This window comes from Drosophila ficusphila, unplaced genomic scaffold (genome assembly GCF_018152265.1).
Source record: "Drosophila ficusphila isolate 14025-0441.05 unplaced genomic scaffold, ASM1815226v1 contig_197, whole genome shotgun sequence".
Taxonomy (NCBI): domain Eukaryota; kingdom Metazoa; phylum Arthropoda; class Insecta; order Diptera; family Drosophilidae; genus Drosophila; species Drosophila ficusphila.
Window position 1 is genome coordinate 7,348,809 of NW_025064091.1, and position 25,289 is coordinate 7,374,097.

Genomic DNA, 25,289 nt, shown 5'->3' on the forward strand with positions numbered 1-25,289 from the left:
GAAAACCATTTCAAATAGATTTATATTCATTTATTTATTTTATATGTTTTACATAATATAATGAACTACTTAACATGCTAAGCAAAAAAAAAAAAAAGAAAAAATATTTATTGTAATTTTTTTTTCTCACAAATTTGTTTGTGTGTGTGTGTGTATTTTTTCAATTAACATTTAAGTAAAACGTTTAAATAAAACGAAAAATATATATATCGCTTTGTAGATGTAATTGTGATATATAATTAGATTTCTCATTAATCTTAATTGCCATCGCAGGGAGTTTGTTGAAGAAGAAGAAAAAATCAAACTCGAAATCGAAAAACAGAAAAAATCGTAAAAATAGGGTTTACGACAAAAAAATATAAACAGGAAACAATAACTCGCTTAAATGTAGTTTAAAACATAATACTGAGCAAAAAATGTGTATATAACATTTTGCCTACTAGATTTTTTGCTTTTTTGTTTAAAGATATATTTATATATTAATTAATTGCTTTTCGTTTTGTTTTTTTTTTTTCACTTTTGCACTGATCTATAGTATACATATTTTTTAAATATGTATTCCTTTAGGGCCAGTGTATTTTAAACTTTACAAATTTGACTATTTTTATATAATTGTTTTTTTTTTGTGACTGTTCTTGTGTTTCGTGTGGCCGTCTATGGATTATCACGTTTTCTTTAAAAAAAAAAACAAAAAACTCAATTTACAAGAAAGGGAGGGGAATTACAATTTTCGTTTAAGGATAGACTACAGTAAAAATACACTTTAAAATAAAATAACAATTTGTTAGGCATTGTGGACACGCACACTGTTGCAGTGTGTGTATCTCGTGTGTAGGTGTGTGCGTTTTTCGCTTGAATGGTTGTGTGGCACTGGGCTTATAAAAACGCCTCAATTTCAAAAAGATATATTTGAGAATAGAGCGTGAATATAAGCCACAAGTGCGAGTGTGCTTACACCTAGACTAAGACACAAAAGTTTTGCATTTTCCGGGGTTTCTCACTGCCTTTGCATTTAATTAGCATGTCGCCCTTTTCGATCTCTTCTCTGTATGTACAAACTAAAGTTAAGCCAAACGCCAAACGCGTTTGGGCTTTGAGCTAAATGGTTTCTTCTCTTTTGCAGGAGCGGGTTTTCGGGGGTGAGGGGTACAAATGTTCTACTACAAAACTACAACCACAAAAGTATGCAACGCCTTGCGTCCTTCGATCGGCGCCAGTTGATGTCTTTTCTTGATTATCGATAATGGAGCGTTATTTTGCCGTTATGCCTATCGACAGGATTGTTAACTATACTATGCTATCGATAGCGCATATGCAAAGTGGATAGTTGAATCGATAACGCTTCCGATGTTCTCCTTCTGTTCTCTCCTTCTATCGATAACTGATGGAATGTGGGGCTTGTGAGGGGCTTGTGGGTTTTCGGGGGTGCACGTTTAGGGGAGAATAACACATTTACAGGCGCGTGACCACAATGTCCTCCTCGAGATCGTCCAGCTCGTCGTCGGTCTCCTCGACGCCATCGGGACCTGCCTCTGCGGCGGCCAGAGCGGCAGCAGCTGCGGCGGCAGCGGCCTCCTTCTCCTTCTCCGCCGCCTCCAGCCTCTCCTGCTTCTTCACCTTGCGTTGCTGCAAAGGATAACACAAAACGGATTAGCAATCGGTGGACTTAAGTTTTCATTGCCTACTTATCGGCGTGTTTGGAGAAGAGTTCCTCATAGTGAATTTAGTTGATTAGTTTGGAGAATTTGCGGTGATTTTATGGAAATGCTATCTTGAATTTGAAAATTTCATTTCTAATATTTATAATGAATATCTAAAATCCAAAAACACTTGCCGACTTTTGGGCACAGCGTCCAAAGGGAAATGAAAATACAATTTGATTTCGAAATTTAAATAAGTAAATATAAAATTTATAATGACAAGTTATGAGAAATCTTTCATGAGCCACTGCTCCTTGAAGTACCTCCATTGAGCTTCTAATAACACCTAACAGTGAACTCTGTAAACTCACCTTCTTCCTGTAGAGGATCTCCACAATCACGTAGCCGATGCAGCCGAGCGTGAGCACCGCCAGCAGGATGTAGAGCTTCATCTGCGTGCAGAGCGTGGTGGCGTAGGCGTAGGCGATCACGAATCCAGCGGACTCCCACAGGCGGTAGTTGGAGAAGGCGGCCTCCTTGTTCCTGCGGAAGAGCAGTCCGTACAGTCCGTTGATCTGCGTCTGCCACACGGCATCGCCGACGCCCCAAAGACCGGACATCGCATAGAAGATGATGGGGTTGTCGGGATTGGGGCGCCAGAAGAGCTCCACGGTGATCAGGGTGAAATGGACGACGGCGCCCAGAACGATGATCGGCATGCGGCCAATGTACTTCATCACCGATCCGAAGAGGATCGAGCAGAGGGCGTTCACCACGCCGAAGCAGATCATCACGAAGCCAATCTTGTTCACGCCCAGGGCGCAGGCCACGTAGGCCTGGGTGAAGTCGGCGCCGATGAAGGCCTGCTCCATGCCGATGAACACGGTGATCGGGATGAGGAGCTGCAGGTTCGGCTTCTTCATCTGGCGGAAGGTGGCCGACAGCAGCTGCAGTCCCGAGAGCTCCGCCGCCGAGTTGGACCCCTTGCGCTTTTCGCCATAACGCTTCAGGGGATCGAGGAAGAAGGCGATGATGCAGACGGCGGCCACAATGCAGGACAGGTAGATCATCGTGATCTCGAAGATCTCATCCTCTGGCGGCCGCTCCAGGTTGCCGTGTCCACTGCTTCCGGTCGTGCAGAAGTTGGCGCCGCAGTACTGCAAGTCCTCCGCGCTGATCGTCGTGTTCGAGCTGCTGCTTCCACCATGGGCTCCGCTGGAAAGGACTACAGGAAACAAAAAGGATATGCCATTAGTAACCCGGAAAACCTATAATCAATATCCTAGAATTTAGCGGCGAGATCTGTACCTAATGCCCCACTAAATTAAACGGGGAACTCCATTATTCCAAAACAAATTAATTCAACGAAACAACTTTGTTTTTCGCCCGAAACTAATCAAATCTATGTTTACTGACTCTGTAAATTTCCGGCAATTGGGGATTGGTAAAAGTGCCCGGTAATCGGTATCAAATGGCGCTGGCGGTAGTTTTATGATCTCTGGTAGCTGGCTAAATCAAAAGCTAATACTGTAGTAAGTTTTATGGCTCGATAAGATTGCCAGTGACTTTTCGGAATTTTTATGAGCAACTGTTTTCCGTTCCAGAGGGAATCAATCGGGAATCAGGAGGCGACTAAGCATATCTGGAATAGTAATAGTAATGATTGATAACTCACCCAAGCTGGAGATGAGATTGCCCCAGAGCTCAGCGGACTGCCAGGCCAGGAAGAAGAAGCCGAAGAAGCGCACAATGATGGCGTCCACCGCCTGTTCCGTGATCTTGGCGTACACCTGTCCCACCTGCGTCAGGTAGGTGGCCTTGGACGCCCACATGGGTGCCGCACCCATACCGACCAGGATGCCGGCGGGCACCAGGGTGTAGAAGCGCGGGAAGAGCTGGAAGGCGATGTAGGGTGCATAGCAGAGCATGCTGCACACGAGGGTCCACTTGACCGTCAGCTTGCGGATGATCAGCGTGGGCAGGAAGATGCAGGACACCACCAGGGCGGCGTAGATCGCACTCAGCGAGACTGTTCCGAGGCCGTCCTTCGAGTTGATAGACGATTGCAGGTTGGCCGTGCCCTAAAATTGCGAAAACAATAAGCAAATAATTTAATAACTTGTAACCATTTATTATTAGTACATTGGGGTTTCATAATATTCCCAATTAACAATTTAAATATTTAGTATCATTACGTTACGTTACATTACTGTGTTGTATAAGTGAATTGCGATTTCGAAACGATTTTCGAGCTGGCAATGTTGTCTCACCTGAAACGCTGTAAACTGCACCATGAAGGCGATCGAGATGATCGAGATATTCTTTAAGATGCGCCATTTCTCGCCCGGATTCAGCACAACTTTCTCTCGCAGCGAGGCGGTGTCGGGCTCGAAACCAGCTTTTGGCTAAAAATAAACGAAAAGCAAGCAAAGAAAAGATATCGTAAGCAAAGTGGCAACCGATCGGCATTCGTTTTTGGCTTTGGCTTTGGTCACCGCAGCAGATCTCAGATCTTGGATCTCGAGGAGTGCAGCTAAAAGTTGTTGCTGTGAATGTGGATGTGGATGGATGATCATGATCCTACTTTCTTTCCCATCTCCCCATTTTCGGGGCAGCGTTAACTTTCTTATTATGCCTTTGTGTTTTGAACAAATTTATTTAAATTGTCCCCCAAAATGGATGATAATTAAAACTAATCTCCATTGGGTTGTAAATGGGAGAAATGCACAGTAAAAAATGAGGGGACTTAAAACAAATCATAATGATGTACTACCTTAAGTGCTATGTTTTGTAAGAAATTTTAGGAATATTGGTAAATGGAAATATTCAAGTGATATTTTTAAAAGGATATTTTACTTAAAGAGCATCAAGAGTTCGTCTTTTCTCTTGCTAGCTTTCGTTTTCTTGTCTTGTTCGCTGCTTGACACACTACACATTAATTAAATATTTATATGTTGGCGCATTTTACGCTTTTAGTTTCTAAAAAAAACCCCAGGGGGAAAAATTTGGACTGATCCGAAATGAATTTAAAAAGGCCGCACGCGTTTTGCTCGCGTTTCGCGCGCGCTTTTCGCATTGCGCATGCGTGGCGCGGCGCGTTTTTCGTTGTTCGTTCGTTCGCCGCTAAAACGGCGGCCATCAAAATGCCCGTGGTGCCTGTGGTGCCTGTCTGGGTCCCGAGAACCGACCGAGAGCAAGACCCGGGCCCAAAGCCACGCCGAAAATGGCGATTTCGCATGCACCGCACAGGGCAAGAAGGTTACATCGGCAGTCAGGGGCGTCGGTTTTGAAGGGGGGGTCGGTTTAACCCACACGCGTTGTTATGCAAGTCAAAATCGATTACACTCGACATTTTGTTGCTTTGCTTCTGTTTTTGTTTTTGCTTCCATTTGCCGCGGGGCTGCCAACAATATGGACTTAATTACAGCGCATAATAGTTGCCGCTGTTCACACGATTTAAAACTTAAGGAAATCGCCAGATTTAACGGGATGGGGGGCTATAGGAACCCCGTTTTGTTTGTATGCAAATTGCAGACAGATATTCAGATACAAAAATCCCCTCGCCACTTATCAGCATAATAAAATTGCATTTAAATTTTTATTAAAAACGAAAACAGAAAAAAAAAATGGCAAACCATTAAAAAAGTCAACAAACACACACGGCAAAAAAAGATATAATACCTGGAACTCTTAAATGTCGCATTTAATTGGCAAGGAATAAGTGTAAAATCAAAAGTCAAGTGAACAGAAAACGAAAAAGTGCAATCGAACTCTTGAAATCGAAAAGGGAGAGCCAAAAACTCAATATTGCGCATACGCCCTGTGTGCGAAAGCTTGGCAAACATCCAGATGAAATGCATACTTAGAATATTTGCATTAAATATATATCCCAAGCAAAAACGAAGTAATCGCTTGGAGAATTCCAGAGAAATGTTTTAGGGATTTTCAGGCATTGGCTGCGTTTCTTAAACCGCGAGTGTATGCAAATAAATGTGGGCTAGCATTTACAAGTAGGTAAGAAAAGCAAGAAAAAAAATCATGACAATGCACAAAGCCAACTGGAAACCACTCTCGACTGTCTGTGTTTGTTTTTCCCTTTTTTTTTTGTTTTATTTGTGTGCTCGCCTGTTTGTTGCGGTGTGCTTTTCCCGCTAACAGCTGATATTTAGGTTTTGTTCACCCATTTTTCTCCAGTTTTTTTCAAAGAAACGCCAAGCTCGGCTTTGGAACAAGTGCGCGTAATAATAATGCCAGTGCACACGGGCCATAATGATATGCGAGAGTGTTGGCAGCGACGCCGCTAGTTGAGACAAACAAAAACCGCCGCAAACCAGTTAAAAGCGGCCAGGTGAGCGGACCGTCTCTTCGAGTGTGGCCGCAGGTGTGTGTTGATATTCGTTTGTATTTCTTTTATTTTCTTCAAGTGTGTTTGAGTGTCTGCACAAAAAAAAAAAAAAATTTTTACCACTCTCTGTTAGTATTTAAAACAGAAGAACAAATAGGAGTAAATATTTTTAAATATTTAAATAGATTTGGAAAATTGAGTCACGTATCTCATCTTTTAAAAAACTCAGGTTTTACGTTATTTTTATTATTATTTGTAAAAAGAATTCATCCAGCAATAATGAAATAAATGTTGAGTACAACACTCCAATCTATTGATCAAGTGGTTTAGGTTTCAAGTATTTTGAATCATTGGTGTAAAGTCGATCGATGACTTCGGCAACATGTTGCCAGCGACCTACTGCCTGTTGGAAGTGTGTGCGGGCGAGTGTGTGTGTGTGTGTGTGCGTCCGTGTTTGTGTGGCAACATGTTGCGCACGCGCTGCCCCGCACGAGATTTGCGTTTTATTTTTAAACGCGGCACGTTTCGTGTTTGCCCAGCTCGCAGTTCCCCCTTCCCCCTGGAAATCCCCTTCACCGATTTACATGCCATTTGGCTTTGGTGCTTTACACACACAGCAGCGGTCAGCGCGATAGAACCCGATATACAAAGGGCTTTTACAGCCTTCAAAAGATTGTAAGCTTTAAGTAAGGTGATAGTTTGCTGACCGCCGTTGTAAGTTTGTTTGTTAGCTGGACGTTCTCTGGTTTCTTTGATTTTGAATATGTATTTCCTTTTTGTTTTTATTATTTTTCTTTTTTTTGGCTGCTGCGGTTCTGTGTTGGCCAAAGCGAGGAAAACGAGTTTGCTTTCGATGGCTTCGATGGCTCCCAAGAACCGATTACACTGGGTGGGGCATGGGTATCTCTTTCGAGGGGGTGGGGCCATTGTAAATTGGCAATATTTTATTATGAAACCTTGTCGGTGCTTTAATTGTGCAATACATTTTTCTGTCGTTAGTTGCTGTTTGTTTGCCCGGTTTTGCTTTTGTTTTTTCGTAAGTCTGTTTTTTTCTGTTTCTGTTACCTTATTTATTGCCAAATCGGCTGGCCATCAGCTGGCTGGTCAAGTTTGTGGCTAAGACATATCCATAAATATGTGTGTGGGGAGCGCTTTCTGCTGTCACATTTCTTTTTCTGCTTTTCTGCTTCTCGCGTGGGTTTTTCGATTTTTCGTCTTCGGTATTTGGTTTCTTGAGGTGAAATTTATTTCGCCTCATTAAAAACTCAAAGGAGTGGCCAAATGCTAATGATCATCGGAATTATCGCCAGCCGAGCTTTGGCTTAGTTGGCCCAGGTTTTTCGCTTTATTGGACACTTCCTCTCCGAGAGGGTCGTCTTGATACAAAAACTATGACGCGTGTCATTATAAAACATGGTTTCTTTGGCGAAGGCAAACGCAGTCATTAACTTAACATCAAAACAATGCGATTCCACACACAAAACGAAACCAGAAAATGTAAGCGAAAAAACAAAACAGAAAATAAAACAAAACACTCGGCCCCAGACAGTCGATAAGTGTAATCCGGCCTATTAGCTATATGGCCATATAGCCATATGGCTAAACGCCATAGCGTCCATGCATGAATGAATGCCAAAAACGAGACGACAAACTATGTGAGAATGTGACAAAAATTGTCAAGTGGCAGCGTTTATGGCCATTTTGATAAGTTCTCCGCGAACCCGGGAAATACCCAGGCCATTTGATTGAAACCCGATCCAGGTGTGTGTAAAGTGGCCGTGCTCGTTCCATTTTGCAGACAGTGTCAGGTTCTTTTCATAATTGAACCTTAAGTAATTGAAAAGCAAAAGACTTCCTATGTGCTCCAGTCTGCTCCAACTGCTCTCATTGAATCCGTAAACCAGTTGCGATAATTAAGTGCAAGCTTGTTAATTACTTTATAATTACCCCACTAATCCAGCTAACGGATCTCTTACTAGGCGACAAAATAATTGTTTATAGTACATAGTTGTAGAGTAGTGCGATTTGGTTGAAATTTGGTAGGGAGGCTTCCTTTTGGACAACGCACCTGTTGATAACTTGAATTAGTAATCTGTACAGAGCACAGGCTAAATATTCCACTGGAACTGGGAAACTCGCTGTGTGCCAGCCTTGTGATAAGCAATGAGGAAACCCCAAGGAGTAGGTAAGCCTTTCTTTGCCACAATTAAAGCACAATAAACCCACTGAACTAAGCAACCAATTGGGGTTCCTGCCTGGACTTTGGTATTGGGCTTCCTGGTGCTCTTAAATGCGAAATGATTGAGCAAGGGTTATCATTTAATTATGCAGATCTCGAAATAATGAGCCTCGTTTCGCGATTTCTTTTCGCCCGCCTTTGTTTACAAGATTTGTGGGCCGGTGATTTCATTATGGGTACGTTGACGTGTCCAGCACTTGTTCAAGATGAATGAATGATGAGGAGGTGAAAACCAGGTAAGCACTCCTCGGGGAGAGAACTACTTGGGACCCAAAAAAAAAAAAAAAAAAAGGTACTACGGAACACTCACCTTGACGGGCTCATCGTTCTCGAAGCCGGCGTTCGTGAAACCAGTCATCTTGCTGGCTCTTTGTGTTCTCCGCTCCCTTTCGTATTTATTTGGGCCTGGTTAATCAATTAACCCAAGGGAAAAGTTGCCTGCAAAGAGTGAAAATACATGTAACACGATTAGAAGATTATAATGCCATTTGTTGTGAATGCGAGTGTGCAAAGCACTCGATTAGCGTACGTATTCAACAGAGGTATTAACAATAATAATAAAAATATAATAACTTCAATACAGAAAGATTTTCGCTATTCGTTATTGAAAATTGCCTGGACCGAGCCATAATTGTTCGAAATTTTGTAGACAAATTGATGGCACTGACTGCTTGACTAACTGGCAGTACGAGTATATATCTGTGTGTATACATAGTATATTATAACCCAGGAACAATTGCGAATCTGTTTGAGATTCAGAAGCATTCTGCCAAAGTCTTCCCCATTCATTTGGCCCGCGTTCCCATCGGTTGGTTACCAATTTTGCCATTGTCTAATTGTTTATAATTGACATCCCCAGTCCCCCCGATTCGGCCGCAGTTCAAGTTCATGTCCAATTAATTGCATATTAGGCGGTATCCAAACTATTATTCAGGCCCCTCAACTGAAGCGACAAAACACAATGAAACCCCTGACGACACACAACAAAAAACAAAAAACAAAAAAAGCAACAAAATATCAAATACAACTCACACAAAAACCAGTAATGATAATAAAAAAAATTGGGTAAACTTTTTATGGCCAGACATTGGCATAGAAATTCTCAAAGGAAATAAACAGCAAAAATTATCAATAATAACAATGCTAACAGAAATAAACAAAACTCCAGCATAAAACTGCTAAAAACTTTATGACTTATAATCATCGCCGGGTTTCTTTTTACAATTCTGCATAAATTAATATTCATTTATGCTAAGCAACCAACCAAAAACGAAATGTCTGCAGAGAAATGAGGATATCAACCGAAAATATCGATGGCCTAGCTCTAAGATTCCGATTTAAAGTCACGTGTGGATCGGTGAACTGCCACTTAATAGGATTTAACTGGCAAACTTGTTTTCTCAGAACTCGGTGCACTCATATTTGTGTAATTTAACTGGAAAGGTGTTTCTCCTTTGGGAGTTTTCTCGAAGTGTTACCTGTCATTGTTCCTAAAAACTGTTAATTGCTATTTAGTTAGGTGTAGTAATTTTGTAACAATTCATTAGTGTCCAAGTGTTCTTAATTGTAGGAATAAATATAGTTTTGCGTTCTAACTCTGAAAAACTGTTCATATTTTACTAGAAGAAAGTTATTCTTATTACTATTGTCTTCTTTACGGGAAGAGGGACTATATATTTCAGAGTGAGATGTGACTGCTTGATGATTTCATTAGGGGAACCTTAAAGTGATTAGCTTAGCCGCGTTGTACGACAAGCGTAATGTTGTGCAAACTGCACTCCCAAGTGGCCCATACATTTTAGCAGTCACTGTAGCTATTCCCCGACTTTTTGTGATGCAATTCGTGACTCGCGACTCGCGACTGTCCGGCATGTGACTTCATAGACATTATATATGGGCCTTAGTGTTATGGCGGTGACAGTTTAGTTTAGTTTAGTTTAGTTAGCACGAGAACAGTGACTGCGGCAAGCGTTGCACCGGCTGTAAAACCCTGTTTGCATACCATATATGGGTTAAGTAATCCCCTACTTAACCCGGATTATAATCGATTATTACGCTGCGATGACCATCTATTCAGAGCTCTCAAATCCGTGGCGAATTGGTTCGCGTTCGCATTCGCTTATTATCGCGGATAATACGTCAGATAGAACGACGCAGTTCGGATTTTGGGCTTTTTGTGCGAAAAGGAAATCCAGAAACGAAGTCACAAAAAACCTGGCCATAATTAGTAGAGCTTATAAAGAACTTGCTACTGGCGACTTCGAGCCACTGACGTCATCACAACAAGCTCGACGCCGTTTAATGCTAATTATTTAAAACCCAAAACCCAAACAGCTGGCCAAGTCGATATATATAGTATAGGGAGGGATATAATATTCTGGGTAAGCCAGAATATTCGGCCAGCACGTGTTGTTTTCGCCTTTAATTCAGCCGATAGCCGATATACTTTCGTCGGATTTGCCCGATGGCAAATATCTGATGGCATGCGATGGAATGAAACCGAAAACGCCGCCAGCGATTATATAAAGAATATATACCACACGACTGAACGATTGCACGAGTATATCTATTATCCGAATTTGGCCGGCAATTGGCGTTCTCTCTACATTTGAGCCAAAGATTTTTATGGCCGCTGCGTGTGGGTTAATTTTTCTATAGATATCTGTATATAAAACGAGACTTATAAAAAACGCGACACGCGCCAAACGTCATTAAAAAAAAGCATTTCAATTTCAATTATTATTCTAGCGAAATAACGCACTCATCAAAGTCGGAAACTCCGCAACAAAAACCACAACCACAACACACGACTCGTCCGTCGTGTTTCCCTTTCGATCGCGTTTCGAAATCGGCTATAGACAATCTGCATTATCTTCACCGCGCGTAGATCGGGACTTAAGTGGCCTACAAATTGGCTGGTGCCAATAGTTGTTATTTTTGTTATTGCTATTCGCTCGCTTTTATGTATTATTTCCATTTTGCTACGCGGCCCTTCACCTGAGATACTTTATTTGTGCGAAAAGTCTTGCGAATTTCATTCAAGTTCATTTCAACATTAAAAGGATTAAGGTAGAGTTTTATTACCTATCGGAACAGTTAACTAAACCGAAAATATCCTAGCAGTTATTTTTAAAAAGGATTCCTTAAACCCACTGCCATTTGAAGTAACATTTAAAAAAAAGGAAGCTTATTCTTTTTATGCTTTTCAAGACTTAAAACTTTCCTAAAACCCGGAACTTTTTCAGTTTCCGCAAATGGAAAAAATCTATATCATTATTTGTATGCCAGTTGAAAACCTTAAACCGTATACTTTATAGCACTTGTTCAACGAGTCGTATAATTTTTTATAGAGTAACTCAAGTTTGTCGGTTCGCAAATGTCTTGTTTTGATTTTTATTACTACATACTACAATTTTGTTCAATTTGTTATTTTTGTCTGCATTCGAATTTGGTTATTTGTAATGGGTTTTTGTTTCTCTTTCGCTTCGCTTCGCTCAGGTTTTTCGGTTTTGGTTTTTTGGTTAACTTGGTTTATTGTTTTTACGGTTTTTGTTTTTTATATTTGCTTGGGTTTTCAGGTCAACGTTTGGTAAAGGGTTTAAGGGTTTTTTTTTTGTCAGGATCAGGATTTGTCACTGCGGCAAGCACACTCACTCACTTTTGGCGGAAAAAAAAGGCGAATCCTTCGAATCGGGACACGGAACTCGAATCGGGGAATCGGGAAGCGTCGAACTTTGGGATCGGACTGTGAAGTGAAGTGAAGCGAACCACTAAAAGGGAACTCCAAATGGCCAAGTGGCTGTCTCAGAGCCTCGCAGTACAATGCCAAGAAACTGCGACAACGTGCGAATTTTAAACGAAAAGCACTTTCTAGCTAATTGGAGTGATTAGTGGCAGGCGTCGCTGTCGACGTCGACTGCGACTGCGGCGTCGTCGCCAGCAGGTAATCGCAAATGGCGGTCCAAGAGCTGGCCAAGATATATGTGGGCAAGGTTATCGCCTGGCCGGAGCTAACTGTAAATAATCAGACAGAGATAGAGCTAAGGGGCCGCCGTTCCGTCCCAGCCGCATTATTATATATTTTATTTAACCGCCTCCCTCCCCCTTTTTTTGTCAACTCTTTTATTTTGGCCAGATTCATTTCTGCTCTTTGATTTGCGCCTGCCAATTCCTTGTGACGCGAGATAGCCGACACAAGAAGGCGCTGCAGGTGTCTGATAGTTGACCAGGGGGCGTGGCACGCGCCCTAAATCCCCAATTGGCCAGAGGGCGTGTGGCAGGATGCAGGAGCGGTTCAGAAAGGGAAATGCAAGTATATACTTTGCAATAATATTTATATGGTTAAACATTTTTGGGAACTTTCTTGGCGGGTATTTCCTTGTGAGAATTAAGATAAAAAAATTTTCCAATAATTAAAATAATCTTCTTCCAGAGATATCTCCTTGAAATCTTTTAATTACCATATCCACTATCGCAACTGAGTTTAGTGTGCTTTGTGTAAGAACCCTTTGGGGTAAACAATTCCCTGAATTCCATTACTTCGATGAGTGATTAGATCTCTCCGGAGATCTGTTGGGTCGACCGCTCCTGGTCGATAGGAGGAGCTCTTCGGCTGTTCGAAAGCCCGTTTGAAGAACTGAAGAGCTGAGCCGGAACGATAAGATTAGGCGCTCGAGCCTCATATACATCGGCTATTTATTGTATCTATTCGGACGCGAAAACGGACGGACCGTAAATTCTAATTAATAAACGCGCGAACGGGTCGCCACCCGAAGGGCGGTGGGTCGGTGGGTGGGTTTTGCGGCTATTTTTGGGTTTTTTTTTTTAGGGTGGTGCGATTTTTCGGGTGGCTCATCCTATCGTGGAATTCGCTGGCTCGTCTTGTGGCCAAGTTATCGCGGTTATTAGCGCGTGATTATGTGGACTGTGATTTCGATGCCGCGATGCCGGCGATCGTAAATCTTCGCCGGTTCGATAATGATTGGCCCAAAGTTACGCGGAAAACCGGGTAATAAAATCGTGTGTGCCCGGTTTTTAGCTACCGTTTCCCTTTGTTTCGTTTAATATCGCTCCGTTTAGTGCCACTAATTTCTGGCTCTACGTGGAAACGGCTCGAGTGCCTATGACTAAGAGCCTTTGGTTTATCGGGATATCAATAATTTTGGCCACTCGAGAGTCAAGAATCGAGTGACAGGCGCTAATGAAGAATGACGGATGGGGATAGAGATCAGCAGACCAATAGCAGTGCACCGTCAGAAACGAGGGGCAATAAAATACAGTAGATCAATTAGGTAAAACAAATAGGTTAGTTTTTTTTTCAAATGTTTCAATTAGTTGTAATACATAAATGAGCTCAAAAAAGTTATTGGGAATTTGTTCCCAGTGCAGTCTAATATCTCATAACGATTAGTTGCTAAAAACAAAAAAAAAACAGCGATGGATTTTACTGAGAGCACTCACAGTCAGCGCCAACTGTCGACGCACAGCAGTTGTGTCAATAAAAGTATGATGCCCGCGTCGAAGGGTATCGCACTTGACACATGCCTGGGTTTATTCACACACCGATCGGCCATAAGTCGGCTATAAAGCTATAGAGCTATAGAGCTATAGAGCCAGCAAGCCGCGTCGCGGATCTGGCCTAAAGGGAAGATCAAGAGCTGCGATCGCGGCTCGAAGCCCCACAAAATATTTGCTATTTGGCTGACCCAGTTTTCGATCCACAAAAAAAAAAAAAAAAACACAAATAAAAACGAGCCAAGACTGAGGTAAAACAACAATACACTTCGATTGGCATTGGTGGGCATTTGAATAAACCCACAGTGGCAGAGAAAAGTATTTAACTTCTTTGAGAGGTTTTCGAGTGAGTACTGGGCTCTCCCAGAGGAATGATCTAATAAATTACAAATTAAGTTTTTATGCACCTTTTAACGGCGAGCTAACCATTTAAATTTCACCCAGAAAGTAAGTGGCTGTTTATCGCATCACTTTATTTGGGTGTGCTTGCCGTCCACTTTAATTCCTTCGAACAAACCACTCATTAAGATGCACTTCTTTGGACTTTCCCAGATACTACATCCATTAATGGGCTGCGATTCCCCAATGCGATCTCGTTACCGATACATTGTAAGCCGTTGCCACAGCCGTATCAGTCTAATAGATCGTTTAAAATCAATTAATCTTCGATTCGGTGTGTGTACTTAAGCCCTAAAGCCACGAGAGGCCATCGACATAAGTCAATGGCTGATTGATAGAGACAGCTTATCACTCGGCGGCCAACAATGGAATTGAATGGCAGTCGCATAACGCTTACAACAACCAAAGCCAATCGAAGGCTAAACCATCGTCATCGGCATCGGTACTATTGCTATTGCTATTGCTATTGATAAACCACATAAACAGGAAAAGCTGCCAGCGATCGAAAAAAATAAGTGATTCAGGTGGCTCACGAAATCTTAAGACCTGTTAACTGTTGCCTGTTGCCTGTTACCAACTCAAATAGGTCAAAACGAAACGAATAACAACTGATGAAAAGCGTCCAAGTCATCAAGTATTCTTGACTCCTTCGGTGCGACTTCAATCAATTGATATTTGATTAATTAAACTCTTATTTCTTTGAGGCTTTTTTTCGTTGTGAATTCCAATAATCAGGTTTGCTGGCTGAAAATTTCACAAAAATTTCCACACACATATGACAATTTTTTGCTGGTCACGTGCATGGATCTCGAGTGGGCTAAAAAAATCGCTGGGAACCCAACTGGTTTTTTTTTTTCGTCGACGTCGTCCCCTTTTTGCCTTACACTCCAATGTGGGCAAACGTACACTTTTTGCGGCCATTTGCCTATTTATAGCCAATATTTTTAGCTGCTGATTTCATTTCATTATTGGAGTGTCCGATACTCAAGGCACGTATATATATTTTAATTAAAGTAACAACACAAATCGCTTAAGTGACCACTGCTGCGGCCAGCGACAAATTGTCTAAGGGGATTAGAGATTGCGGCGCACACGACGTATGCGCGATTTGTTTCAGATCTTCGCCAGATTTGCGAGCCATTGGTTTTTCGGGGTGAAATTCCAGTTGTGATTAGACAGCCGATAGCCCGAGTTCTACGAGATGTTTCTACAGGAAATTAGAGTTAGCAAGCCCACGAAATTGATAACTGAATGGTGGTTATTAAAAGTTATTTACGACAGCTGCAAAGAAATGAATACAAAGGCAGGCAAACGATTGAGGAAATGCTACACATTCATAAATCACAATAATTTATTTCATTAATTGTGCACGCTGTATGCGAAAATGCGAAAATGTACGAAAATAATAATATTGAAAACAAGCAACTCCAAACTTGGCCGAAAGCCCAAAACAAAATGGTTTCGCTTTGTTGGCCGTTGGCCGTCGGCCGAGTTGACTGAACCGGCCAAACGCAATTGTACGACAATTACTTAATAACAATCGGGCTGTATCTCTCCGGCTCTATGTGATATAATTAAAATCTTGGGCTTAATTGCCGTCGAATGTCAACGAGATCGGCACAAAGGCGGATTGATTTTGAGACTTGATAACCGGGCCCTAATAACAGTTAATCTCGGAGGGGCGTGCGGCGGTTTGGGGGCGTGGCTGGGGCCAAAGCGATTTGCATTGTGTGTGTGTGGGACAAATTGAAAAATGGGAAAAAGAAAAAAAACCAACTGGTCACAAATCAGAGAGATCAGAAAACAAAACAAAAAATAATAAAAAAAAATCATGTAGAAAAAAAGATTCTCCCAGGTAAAATCACAGTGAAATTAACACGCAACTGTGCACACAATAATCGTATTAATAACAATGATTTCCAGAGCCCTCGAGCCATACATCATATATGTATACACATCGTATATATAATATGTGTTATATATGGGCATTATTTTGTTTTTGATATTATATGAACTTAGTTTCGGGTTAGCCAATTTCCGCCCCGCCAATTTGAGCCTCGTCGAGTGAGTTCGCGTGATTTGGCCGGGCCATAAAACGTTATATTGGTATAACCAGGCTGTAATCGGCATGCCCGCCATATATCATATATACCCCGTCCGTGCACCTGTATGAAGGCGCAGAAATCAGAAATCACGGCTTAATCAAATTTAAATTGATTGATTTGGCGTTGGCCGTAAAGATTACGGCTCGCTGCTCCCGGCAATAAATCGATTGATTCGTATCGCATCGCATCGCTATCAGCAGCTCTTTATGGTGTCTTACACAATAAATATGCCATAAAAGCTGGCCGGGATTAGGTCCCCAGGAGGAAGTGACACTGAGAACGCTGAAAAGTCGCAAAGTCTAGGGAAATTCCGGCTCTCGAAAGGGTTCGCCACGTGCAACCGTAAAAGTGAAAGGTTCTAGAAAGTAATCACCCCTCCGCGATGGCAATTCACGACACTTTCAGCTGCCTTGTCATCGAGCTAAAGCAGAATCGCAAAAACACACACGAAATGCAAGCGAAATGCAAACGGAAGCAAATCCTAAAATATTCTGCAGTCGTCTTCTCTTCCCACATCAAGTATACGCAGCGTTGCCGCTGCCCGGGCAAACATTGCTCATACGCCGCGTTGCTTTTTGCACATCTTGGCCAACAGCTTCCCACAGTGGCAAAAAATAAACGAAAATACCGAACGAATCACCGCGTAACACAACGAACTGCGAACTGAACTAAAAATGGCCAAGACCGAGACCTTCGTCCGCGATTAGAATGCAATTAGTGGCAGCCAACAAACAGCGAGCACAACTAACGCAAAAATAATTCACAAAAACAAACTCCACAAAAAGTGTTCTGACAAAACATTGCATTGAGCTTCATTTTCATTCTGTTCAATTTCAATTCAATTTTTTTCCCCTGCCCGCCACAGTTTCGTTTTCAGTAAGTTGTCGTTTTTATTTGCTCTGGCTGCTTTTTATCTGTCATAATGACTTCCGCTTCAGTCCCTTTGGGATCGTAAGAATAATTGGAGGGGACTATCCGAGCGGTAGAAAATCAAGTTCTTTACTTAACCCACATTCTTCTGCGCGAGCAATTTGTTTTCGGCAAGAATTTTGGCGTGAAAAGATTATGGGAGGGAAATAATGCCTTGTCACCTGTCTGCTTGTGTGTTTTTTAGCTAAATAAAGCACAAGTCATAATGTCTTCTCGTCATCTAAGCAATTAGAGTCCACAGCTCTAAGATAATTTAAATAAATATCAATGCGAAATCAGGAACGTATTGCAGCAGACAATGAAACCTTCATGCCTTGCCTACTAATTTCGGGTAAATACTATAAAATAAGCCTGATAAATGTATCAAATATGAAATTACGCTAAGAACCTAAGTGTGAAAAGATTGCTCGCAAATTATTGCCGTGTCATCTGTCCGGTTGTGTTTTTTTTCGGACCAATAAATCAAAAATCACAATCCGCCTATGCTGTTTGTCATTAAGTGTTTGCTCAGCCTGCGGCTCAAACTCAATTGTTTGGCTCTCTGGTGTTTCTACGTTTTTATCCGTGTTTTTCTGCGTCGCAGAAACACGGGTCTTTCCCAAGCCTCTCGAAAACAGAAACAGAAACGGAAAGAGAAAGAAAAGAAGAGAAAAAGGCGAAAAAAAGGTGCATAATGGGACATAATGAACGTGTTATATAATCGCCGAGCACATCAAAGTTCAATGTTTGCCATTGAGAGGCTTCTAGCACTATCATATCACCCGGTGATATTATGAAATGCGAGTGGGAAAACGAATACGGAATCTTATCTGCGTGCGGACACGAGTCTGGATGCTATATACCCGTACACCGTACACCCGTATTCGGATTCCGAATCGGATTCGGGCTCATCAGCTACGTGGCTGGTCATACGCTGGCCTTATCGCAGGGAGCTGGTAATTATTTGCCTATAAATAACAATAAAACCCGATCATAAAACCCACAGCGCACCTTATAACGATAATGATTGCTGGCTACCGTTTTTCTGTCCTTCTGTCTTTCTGTATTCGTTTTCCCTTCTGGCCGAAAACCCTATAAGAAAATGAAACATCAGCAGATCGGAGATCGGAGAGCCTGCTAATGGAAAGTTTTGACTCCGGCTTGGAAGTTTTCCCAGTTATCGCCTTGAAACTCCGATTCTAGAGGTTACAAGCGCGCTCATGTTTATTTCATTCACAAAAGAAACTCGTCAGCGTCAACAAAAGAAACCTACAAACATGTATGATCCGTATATACAATATATATATATATATATCAATATTGGATGTAAACAAGTTTTAGTTTTATTTTTGTCACCCATCATGGTGGCTGACTTTCGAGGCTTATGCAACGTTGGCTATGGATTCGATCACTTACAACCAACTCACTTAAATGTAGATCACTAAGGCCAGAAAAAAGCCTTAGTTTTAGGGAACTTCTACCTAGAGGGATCTAAGTGCCCTTGAAACAATAATCTCAGTTACTGTTTGTCTAAAGTACTAAACTGTATAATTTATCTAACCTTCCGAATGCATAACATTACAATTAAATGAAATATATAGAGCAGCCATAAATTGTGTGGTAAATAAAAGGCGGGATTAGTGCTAAAAAACAGTATGTCCGCTATAAAAGAGGTGAATATGTGGCGCATTTTATCAGATATTGTTCTCCTTATTTAATCATGCTATGGCGAATTCCGGGAAAATATACGATTACGTGCAAACATGGCTTTCAGCGAATTCTATAGTCCGAGCACGATTATCAAGCCGCCTTTTGCCCATTTCTAGCCACCGCGTTGTGTTAACCAGTTTCGCCAACTTCGCTTCTTTATCGGGCTGAAAAGCAGTGTGAGTCTGCGAGGCTCTGGGACTCTTCCCCGAAAAATTCAAATCGGCTGAGTCGGCTGACTAATTACACCCCGATGTCTAGATTCGAACTGCTGATGATGATGATGATGATGGTGATGGGCGCGGCTGTTTGCCGTGTTGCCAACTTTAATGAAGTGATAACGTGGAAGACGCTCCAATTTGGCATATGGCAGCGGTACTAATTTGTAGTTTACATAAACTTGATTTGCCCAGTGTATTAACGCGACGGGAGACAATATTTGCCCGGCCATTTGGCACTGGTCGTGCCAGCGAGGATGCGGCTAAGAGCTAAGATCGACCACGGGGCGTATGAGTAATAAAGTCAAGCTGCCATTCAAGACGTTCAGATTCGTTGTGTAAACGATCGCAACACGACATCAACACGATAGCACATATAGCTGCCATATAGCAGCCGCAGAAGTCAGACATTGTGGTATTATCAGCATTGTGTTTCGTTTTGTTTTGTATCTGCAACGTCAACAGCCCCGAAAAACTTGAATGAGTAAATAAAATCACCTATAGGGAAATTAACCGAATGGCATATGGAATAAAGAAAGTTCACCCATCAACAAAGGAAAACTTCCCGCTTGGATCGATCTATATCGCACACTATATATAAACCCATGAGCTTCGATTTTGTTGGTCGAGTCCATAATTTAAGTTGCCGCCATTTTTATCGCTTTTTTGGCTATACTCTTGATTGATTAATGACCGACTATCTGAGAAACTGAGAAGCTCGTTCGTCATTAAGAACAATAATTCGTGTATTTGTTTTCATCTATTTTAGATAATGATTACTTCAGGGGTATTTATTTATGGCCATGTTTGGAAGTAGAAGCGCATATTTACGACCGCCTTCCTGATACACAAATTGATAATTTAAATGCAAGGAATTTATTAATTGTCATCCCAAAGATTTCTTCATGGCAATTTATTATGCAGGCCAATTTGATGTACCTATTAATAAATAGTCAAATAAAAGTTTTAAACACAATTGCGCCAGAAGGTACTTATGCATTTTCAAATTGGTGTTAATTTATTGGAATGTTTTGCTATTTCCAACGAGATTTCTAGCATAATAAAGTAGAGCCATCAAGGTTTTTTGGATTTTAAAAGCCAAGATGTTTTCAACGTAATAAAGCTATTTCATTATAATTAATTTTCAGCAATTTGAAAATAGTTAAATATTTCAAACAATTGTTAGTAAAAATATTTGCTGATTGCCTGGAAAAATGCCTAAAATTCTCATCGTTGAATATTCAATAATGTAATTGTTTAGTTTATAGTTTAATTAAGCAACAAATTTTAATTGCCCGCAAAGCGTTTAAATAATTGCTCGGATATATATTTTTTCGGTTGGATAATAATAAAGCTGACAATTAAATAAGGCTTAATAAATCTGGTAAGAATAATCGTGTTCTATTGCCCGTACCGTTATGAGTTTTTACAATTATTGCGCGACTTATTGTGCCATAAATATTTCATAATTAAAAATAGAGTTTGATTTGTATCTGTGTTTGCCTGTGTTTGTCGTTTGATTTTTTCGTTGCCTTTTTTTTGCGGAAGTGCATTGATTTTCCACTCAAGTGGGCACTTGACTTGCCACTGTCGTCATGAATTGATTTTCTCACCTTTATTTACTTAACTTTTTCAACTTTTTTTCAGCTCCTCTCGCTCCGCGCGGCACTCGAAAAATGTTAATTAGTTTTTTTCCCCGGCGGCCAGCACTTTTAATTAGAACTTAGTATTAGTATTTCTGTTTGTCAGCAGCAGTTGTTTCTGGGTGATTTGTTATCGCAACATTTATGCAAATTGCCATTGAAAGTGGGCAATTTGTGTGCGGAAATCCGCCTGCAACGCATCTTCATGCGACCTGGCTCTCGAAAACTCGAAAAAAAGCTAAAGAAAAATAAAAAAAAATGAAATAAAACAGCGCTAGTGGATCCCAGTGAAAGTTTTCTATGCTGATCCGGGGTGCCAGATGTGAGTTGCCTGCCATATAAGCCAAATAAGCCAAAAAGGCAGCCCCGCCAGCCGCCGACGCCGATTGACAAGCTGCGCATGCGCGGCCATCGCTTAAATAACGCCCCGTGTCTCTGCATCGCGCATGCCAAAATCAAAAATCACAAATCCCAAGTGGCCGGCTCTCCGATTCCCCGGGTCCCCAGGCACCCCCCTGGTCCCAAATCCCAAAAAGTATCCATCAGACATCGCGTCACATGGCCGTAAATGGGCGTGTGGGTGTGGACCACCCACAAATGCCATTTGTGCCAAATTATCCGACATAACGATGCGGGTACGTAGGGAAATTTAGGCGAATTTGTTTTCAAATTAAACACGACCCAAATATTTCCTTCAAACATAATCTGAACCAAATAATTTATTGCCTGTTTTTACTACAGAAATACTTTAGACTTTTTGTTACTAGTTTTTAGCCTTGTATTTAATGTACATCGAACATTTGGTATTAGCCTTTGGCTACCAGGCTTCATAAGTCTGGAATTTTTAGCTTCATTAACTCACATCGCCCTTCATTTGAAAGTCATTCACTTTCCTAAGTTGAAAGTTGCAATAGGCAAAAGTTTTTGAATAAGCAAGTGAAAAGTGATTATCGTAAGTTTGGCCACAAATAAATTGGGTGCCACAATTGGGTTGTAACTAAAAGTGGCCATGTTTCCACATTTTAAAGGCATTACTCAACCCACACCACTCAAGTGATTTTTGTGATTAATAGAAACAAACAAACTGTAGGAAAATGTGGTCCTAAGGGTTCTCACAAATTATTTTTGATCGGTTTTAGTTAAAGTCTCCGCTTAAGGGGGAACAACCCCATTTGCCACGCCCACTCGGCTTTCATTAGAATTAGAATTGCCTAACAACCTCCACTTTTGTTTGGTTTTTAATTTGTTTTGTTTTAGGTTTTGTTTTGGGTCCCACTAAGCCGCAAAGTTTATGCAATTTGTTTATTTATATTTGTCCCAACCATTTGTTTTGTCTTGGGGTGTTCGCCTTCACAAATAAATTCTCATGATTAAGACAGTTTGTTGTATTTTTATAAAATGATTAATAGATGCAAATAATGTCTAAGTGCTTTGATATTTTTCAAAGAAAAACACTTTTGGGATAGGTTATATAAAACATTCATTTTGAACAAAATTATTCTTATATAAATAAGTGTGTTATATAAGTTAATTTTTAATGTTCAACAGTTTAGTATCATTAATATAATTTATTAAAATAATTTAAGAAAAACAATTAGTATCCTTTCTTATTACATAACATCCATGAAAAACTATTAGTAGGCTTACCTAAAAATATTTTGTCCTGCTTTGCTATTAGTATTGTATGTGCTTTAACTATAATCAAGCCAAGCTTAAATAAAATTTCGTATTCTTCGTATTTTGTCAACCCATATATAAATATTATTTTATTTTCTTTTTCTCAAAAAAAATAAATTCTTAAATGTTTTATACGACACTGTATTATTTTTATATTTTACGGATCCTTATAACATTAAATATGCCCATCCACTTACCGTTATGTGAATCTCTTATACGAGAGAGCGACTCCGTCCTCGGTGTGTGTGTGTTAGTTCGGGGTGCGTGTGTGTGCGTGAACGTGTGTGGAAGGCCCAAAAACAGGATGCGCTGCTTTGCCGCTTAACGAAAAAAAATGCACTTCCGTCTTTTAATGCGTTCGCCTTTGTATTGGTGAGCGCGTTTTTGAACTCGTGAATTATGATATTATTGTTTTTGATTTTATTTTGTTTTTTTTTTTTTTTTTTTGGCAATTTAATTAAATGTTATGTAATTGGATTTGGTTGCGCTTTTGTTCTGGACTTCGAAGCAGGAAGCTGGGGGCTTAGGGGGCGAATGGTTTACATTTCCGTTGGAAAAAAAATGGAGCCGAAAAAAAAGTCACGAGGATATGTCACCAAAGAGTCACATTCAGTATTTTTGATATTAATTGTTGTGTGTGCTGGATTATTTTCGATTTTATTGAATTATTTTTTGGGAATTGAATTTTTTGTCGGATCGGAGAGTGAAGCACGACCAACTTGAAAACGCACTAAAACGGTATTAAAAGCCGAGACTAAAATTAACTTTGCAAGTAATTTACAAGCCGGAGCCGAAGTCAAAAAGCCCGAGCCGAAGTCGACGAGAGAGAGCCGAGAGAGCGTGAGAGCGCCGGAGAGATCACTTCACTTTTTTTCTTCGGTTTTTTTTGTCACAGATCGCTGTTGTAATTGTTGTTGCGGGGGTGAGATGCCCTTGTTGTTGTAGCTGCTGATGTTGCTGCTGTTGTTGTGACGATACGATGCCAGATAAAATAATGGATAATGGCAAAAATCAGCTGGTCGTTATCGCTCTCGACTGCTGCTGCTGCTGGCCAAACGTTGATCGCTGGCCGTTCGCTTGGGAATGATGTTGGCTTAAAGCCCGGCGCTACGTAATATACGCTCAGATCCTGTTTGCATGCCGTCGACGTCTCAGTCGGCGTCGCTGTTGACGTCGCTGCTGGCAGCAGAAGAGAGCGGCGAAGAGAGAGAACCAGAGATCACGAGCTTTTTTTGTTGCTTTTTTTTTCGGCCCGTTTTTTGTTTGCTTTCGGCCGTTTCTTCTGTGCTGCCTGCAGCTGAGCATCGCACAGTGGGCCAAAACGGGAAATGCCAATTGGCCGCTTGCCCACAAAAATGAATCAAATTGTTTTGGTAAACATTGGCCACTTGGCAAATTGCCTATTACGTTTTAAAAATCAAATATAAATAAAGTGCAAAATAACATGTTCACAAATATTACAAGAACCTATTTAAAGAAAACGTAAGAATTTCAGGATCGCGAATTCTTGGTCTTTTGTCTTGTGTCTTTTCAAAATCGTTTCGAATTTTACTGTCTTGTTTTGAAATACCTTGCAAACGTGCATTAAATGAACATTCACATGCAAATCACTTGTTTGGCCGACAAATTAAACTTATCAAATTGATTTGGCAAATATTACTTGGTTGGCAAATTGCCTACTACGTTTCACGAACCAAATAAATAATAGATGAAAATTAGCAACAATGAAATTATAATAAGCAATTATAACAGGAAGCTATAATTATATTTTTTTAGAGCTCGCTCAAATTCTAAGAATATTTACCATTTTGTATTCAATAGAAAATCTTGAGTCAAACCCTCGTCGTTCAGCTTCCGTACATTTGAATGCAAATTAGTTGATTGGCTAACAAATTAAACTAAATCAAATAGATTTGGTAAACATTAGCCAATTGGCAAATTGCCTAATACGTTTTTTAAATCAAATGTAAATGAAATGCTAAGTGCCATTAAGTACATGACGCTAATGAATATTACGAGATTCGCTTTAAAGTTTCCGCGAACTAGCTTCGATAGTACAACATTTTTGGTTCTCAAATGTTGTACTATCGTGGCATATATTGGAATAATATAATGCGATGAGTTCGTTGTCTTAATGGTTTAATTTAATAAAAAATCATTGAAAATGTGTGCTATAGATTGGAGCTATTGATTTAGTCCCACTGTGCGGCAGTCGACTGCGCAGCATCGCCGTGAAGTTCGCAGTCAGGAAGTTCGATGGCGCTTCGAACGTGTCTACCGCCGGTTGCAGTTCGACCGAGTCTGGGATTCACACGACAGCCAATCGCTTCGAGCGGCGCTTTTCAACTTTCATTAGAAATTATCGGATGCCGACGCCACGCCCACCATCGTGGAGTATCCCAGTGTGTGTGGTGGGGATAAATTGAAAATTGGATTTAACGGCAGCGATATCGCCATTTCCCCCCAACCCGTCCGTTTTAGCACATCTTAATTCGATAATTGCCAATAATTGCCGTTAATGGAAGAGATGAGACAACAATTGGCGCAACGCCAATGATAAATCGAGGAACACGGGGCCATATGGGGTGTATGGGAAATGTACGGTGGAGATTAAATTTGTAGCCAAAGAATTTAGGGTTGTTGGATTAACGGTAAAAAATTTTTTTTTGAAATTTTGGATAATTGGAAAAAGCCGATAGGGGACCCCCACAAAAAAAGCAACACGAAAGAAAATACCTCTCCCGGTGAGATAACATCATTTTCATTTCATGCAAGTGCGAAAAATCGGAAAAATCTTTTTGCAAAAAATTCCAGGAGAACCCCCCAAAAATTTCGAAAAAATTATGTTCTAAATTTCAAAAAAGTCGGTATGCAACTTTGTTATAGTGCTTGA

General features: G+C 40.8%; 1 protein-coding gene across 2 annotated transcripts; it reads right to left on the minus strand.

Moving 5' to 3' along the window:
• Nucleotides 1-15: 15 nt before the first annotated feature.
• On the minus strand, nt 16-23,468 carry LOC108097989 (UNC93-like protein). Of its 2 annotated transcripts, none has more exons than XM_017200619.2 (6): nt 22,594-23,468; nt 8,535-8,662; nt 3,911-4,045; nt 3,316-3,721; nt 2,012-2,865; nt 16-1,626 (listed from the first exon to the last, which is right to left on the minus strand). In XM_017200619.2, the coding sequence occupies exons 2-6, from the start codon at nt 8,580-8,582 to the stop codon at nt 1,453-1,455; spliced, it is 1,617 nt and encodes a 538-aa protein (XP_017056108.1). In that variant the 5' UTR covers nt 8,583-8,662; nt 22,594-23,468; the 3' UTR covers nt 16-1,452. The 2 variants fall into 2 exon arrangements, with proteins under 2 accessions (XP_017056108.1, XP_017056109.1); XM_017200620.2 differs by lacking the exon at nt 22,594-23,468 and adding an exon at nt 11,883-12,043.
• Between the last annotated feature and the right edge of the window lie 1,821 nt (nt 23,469-25,289).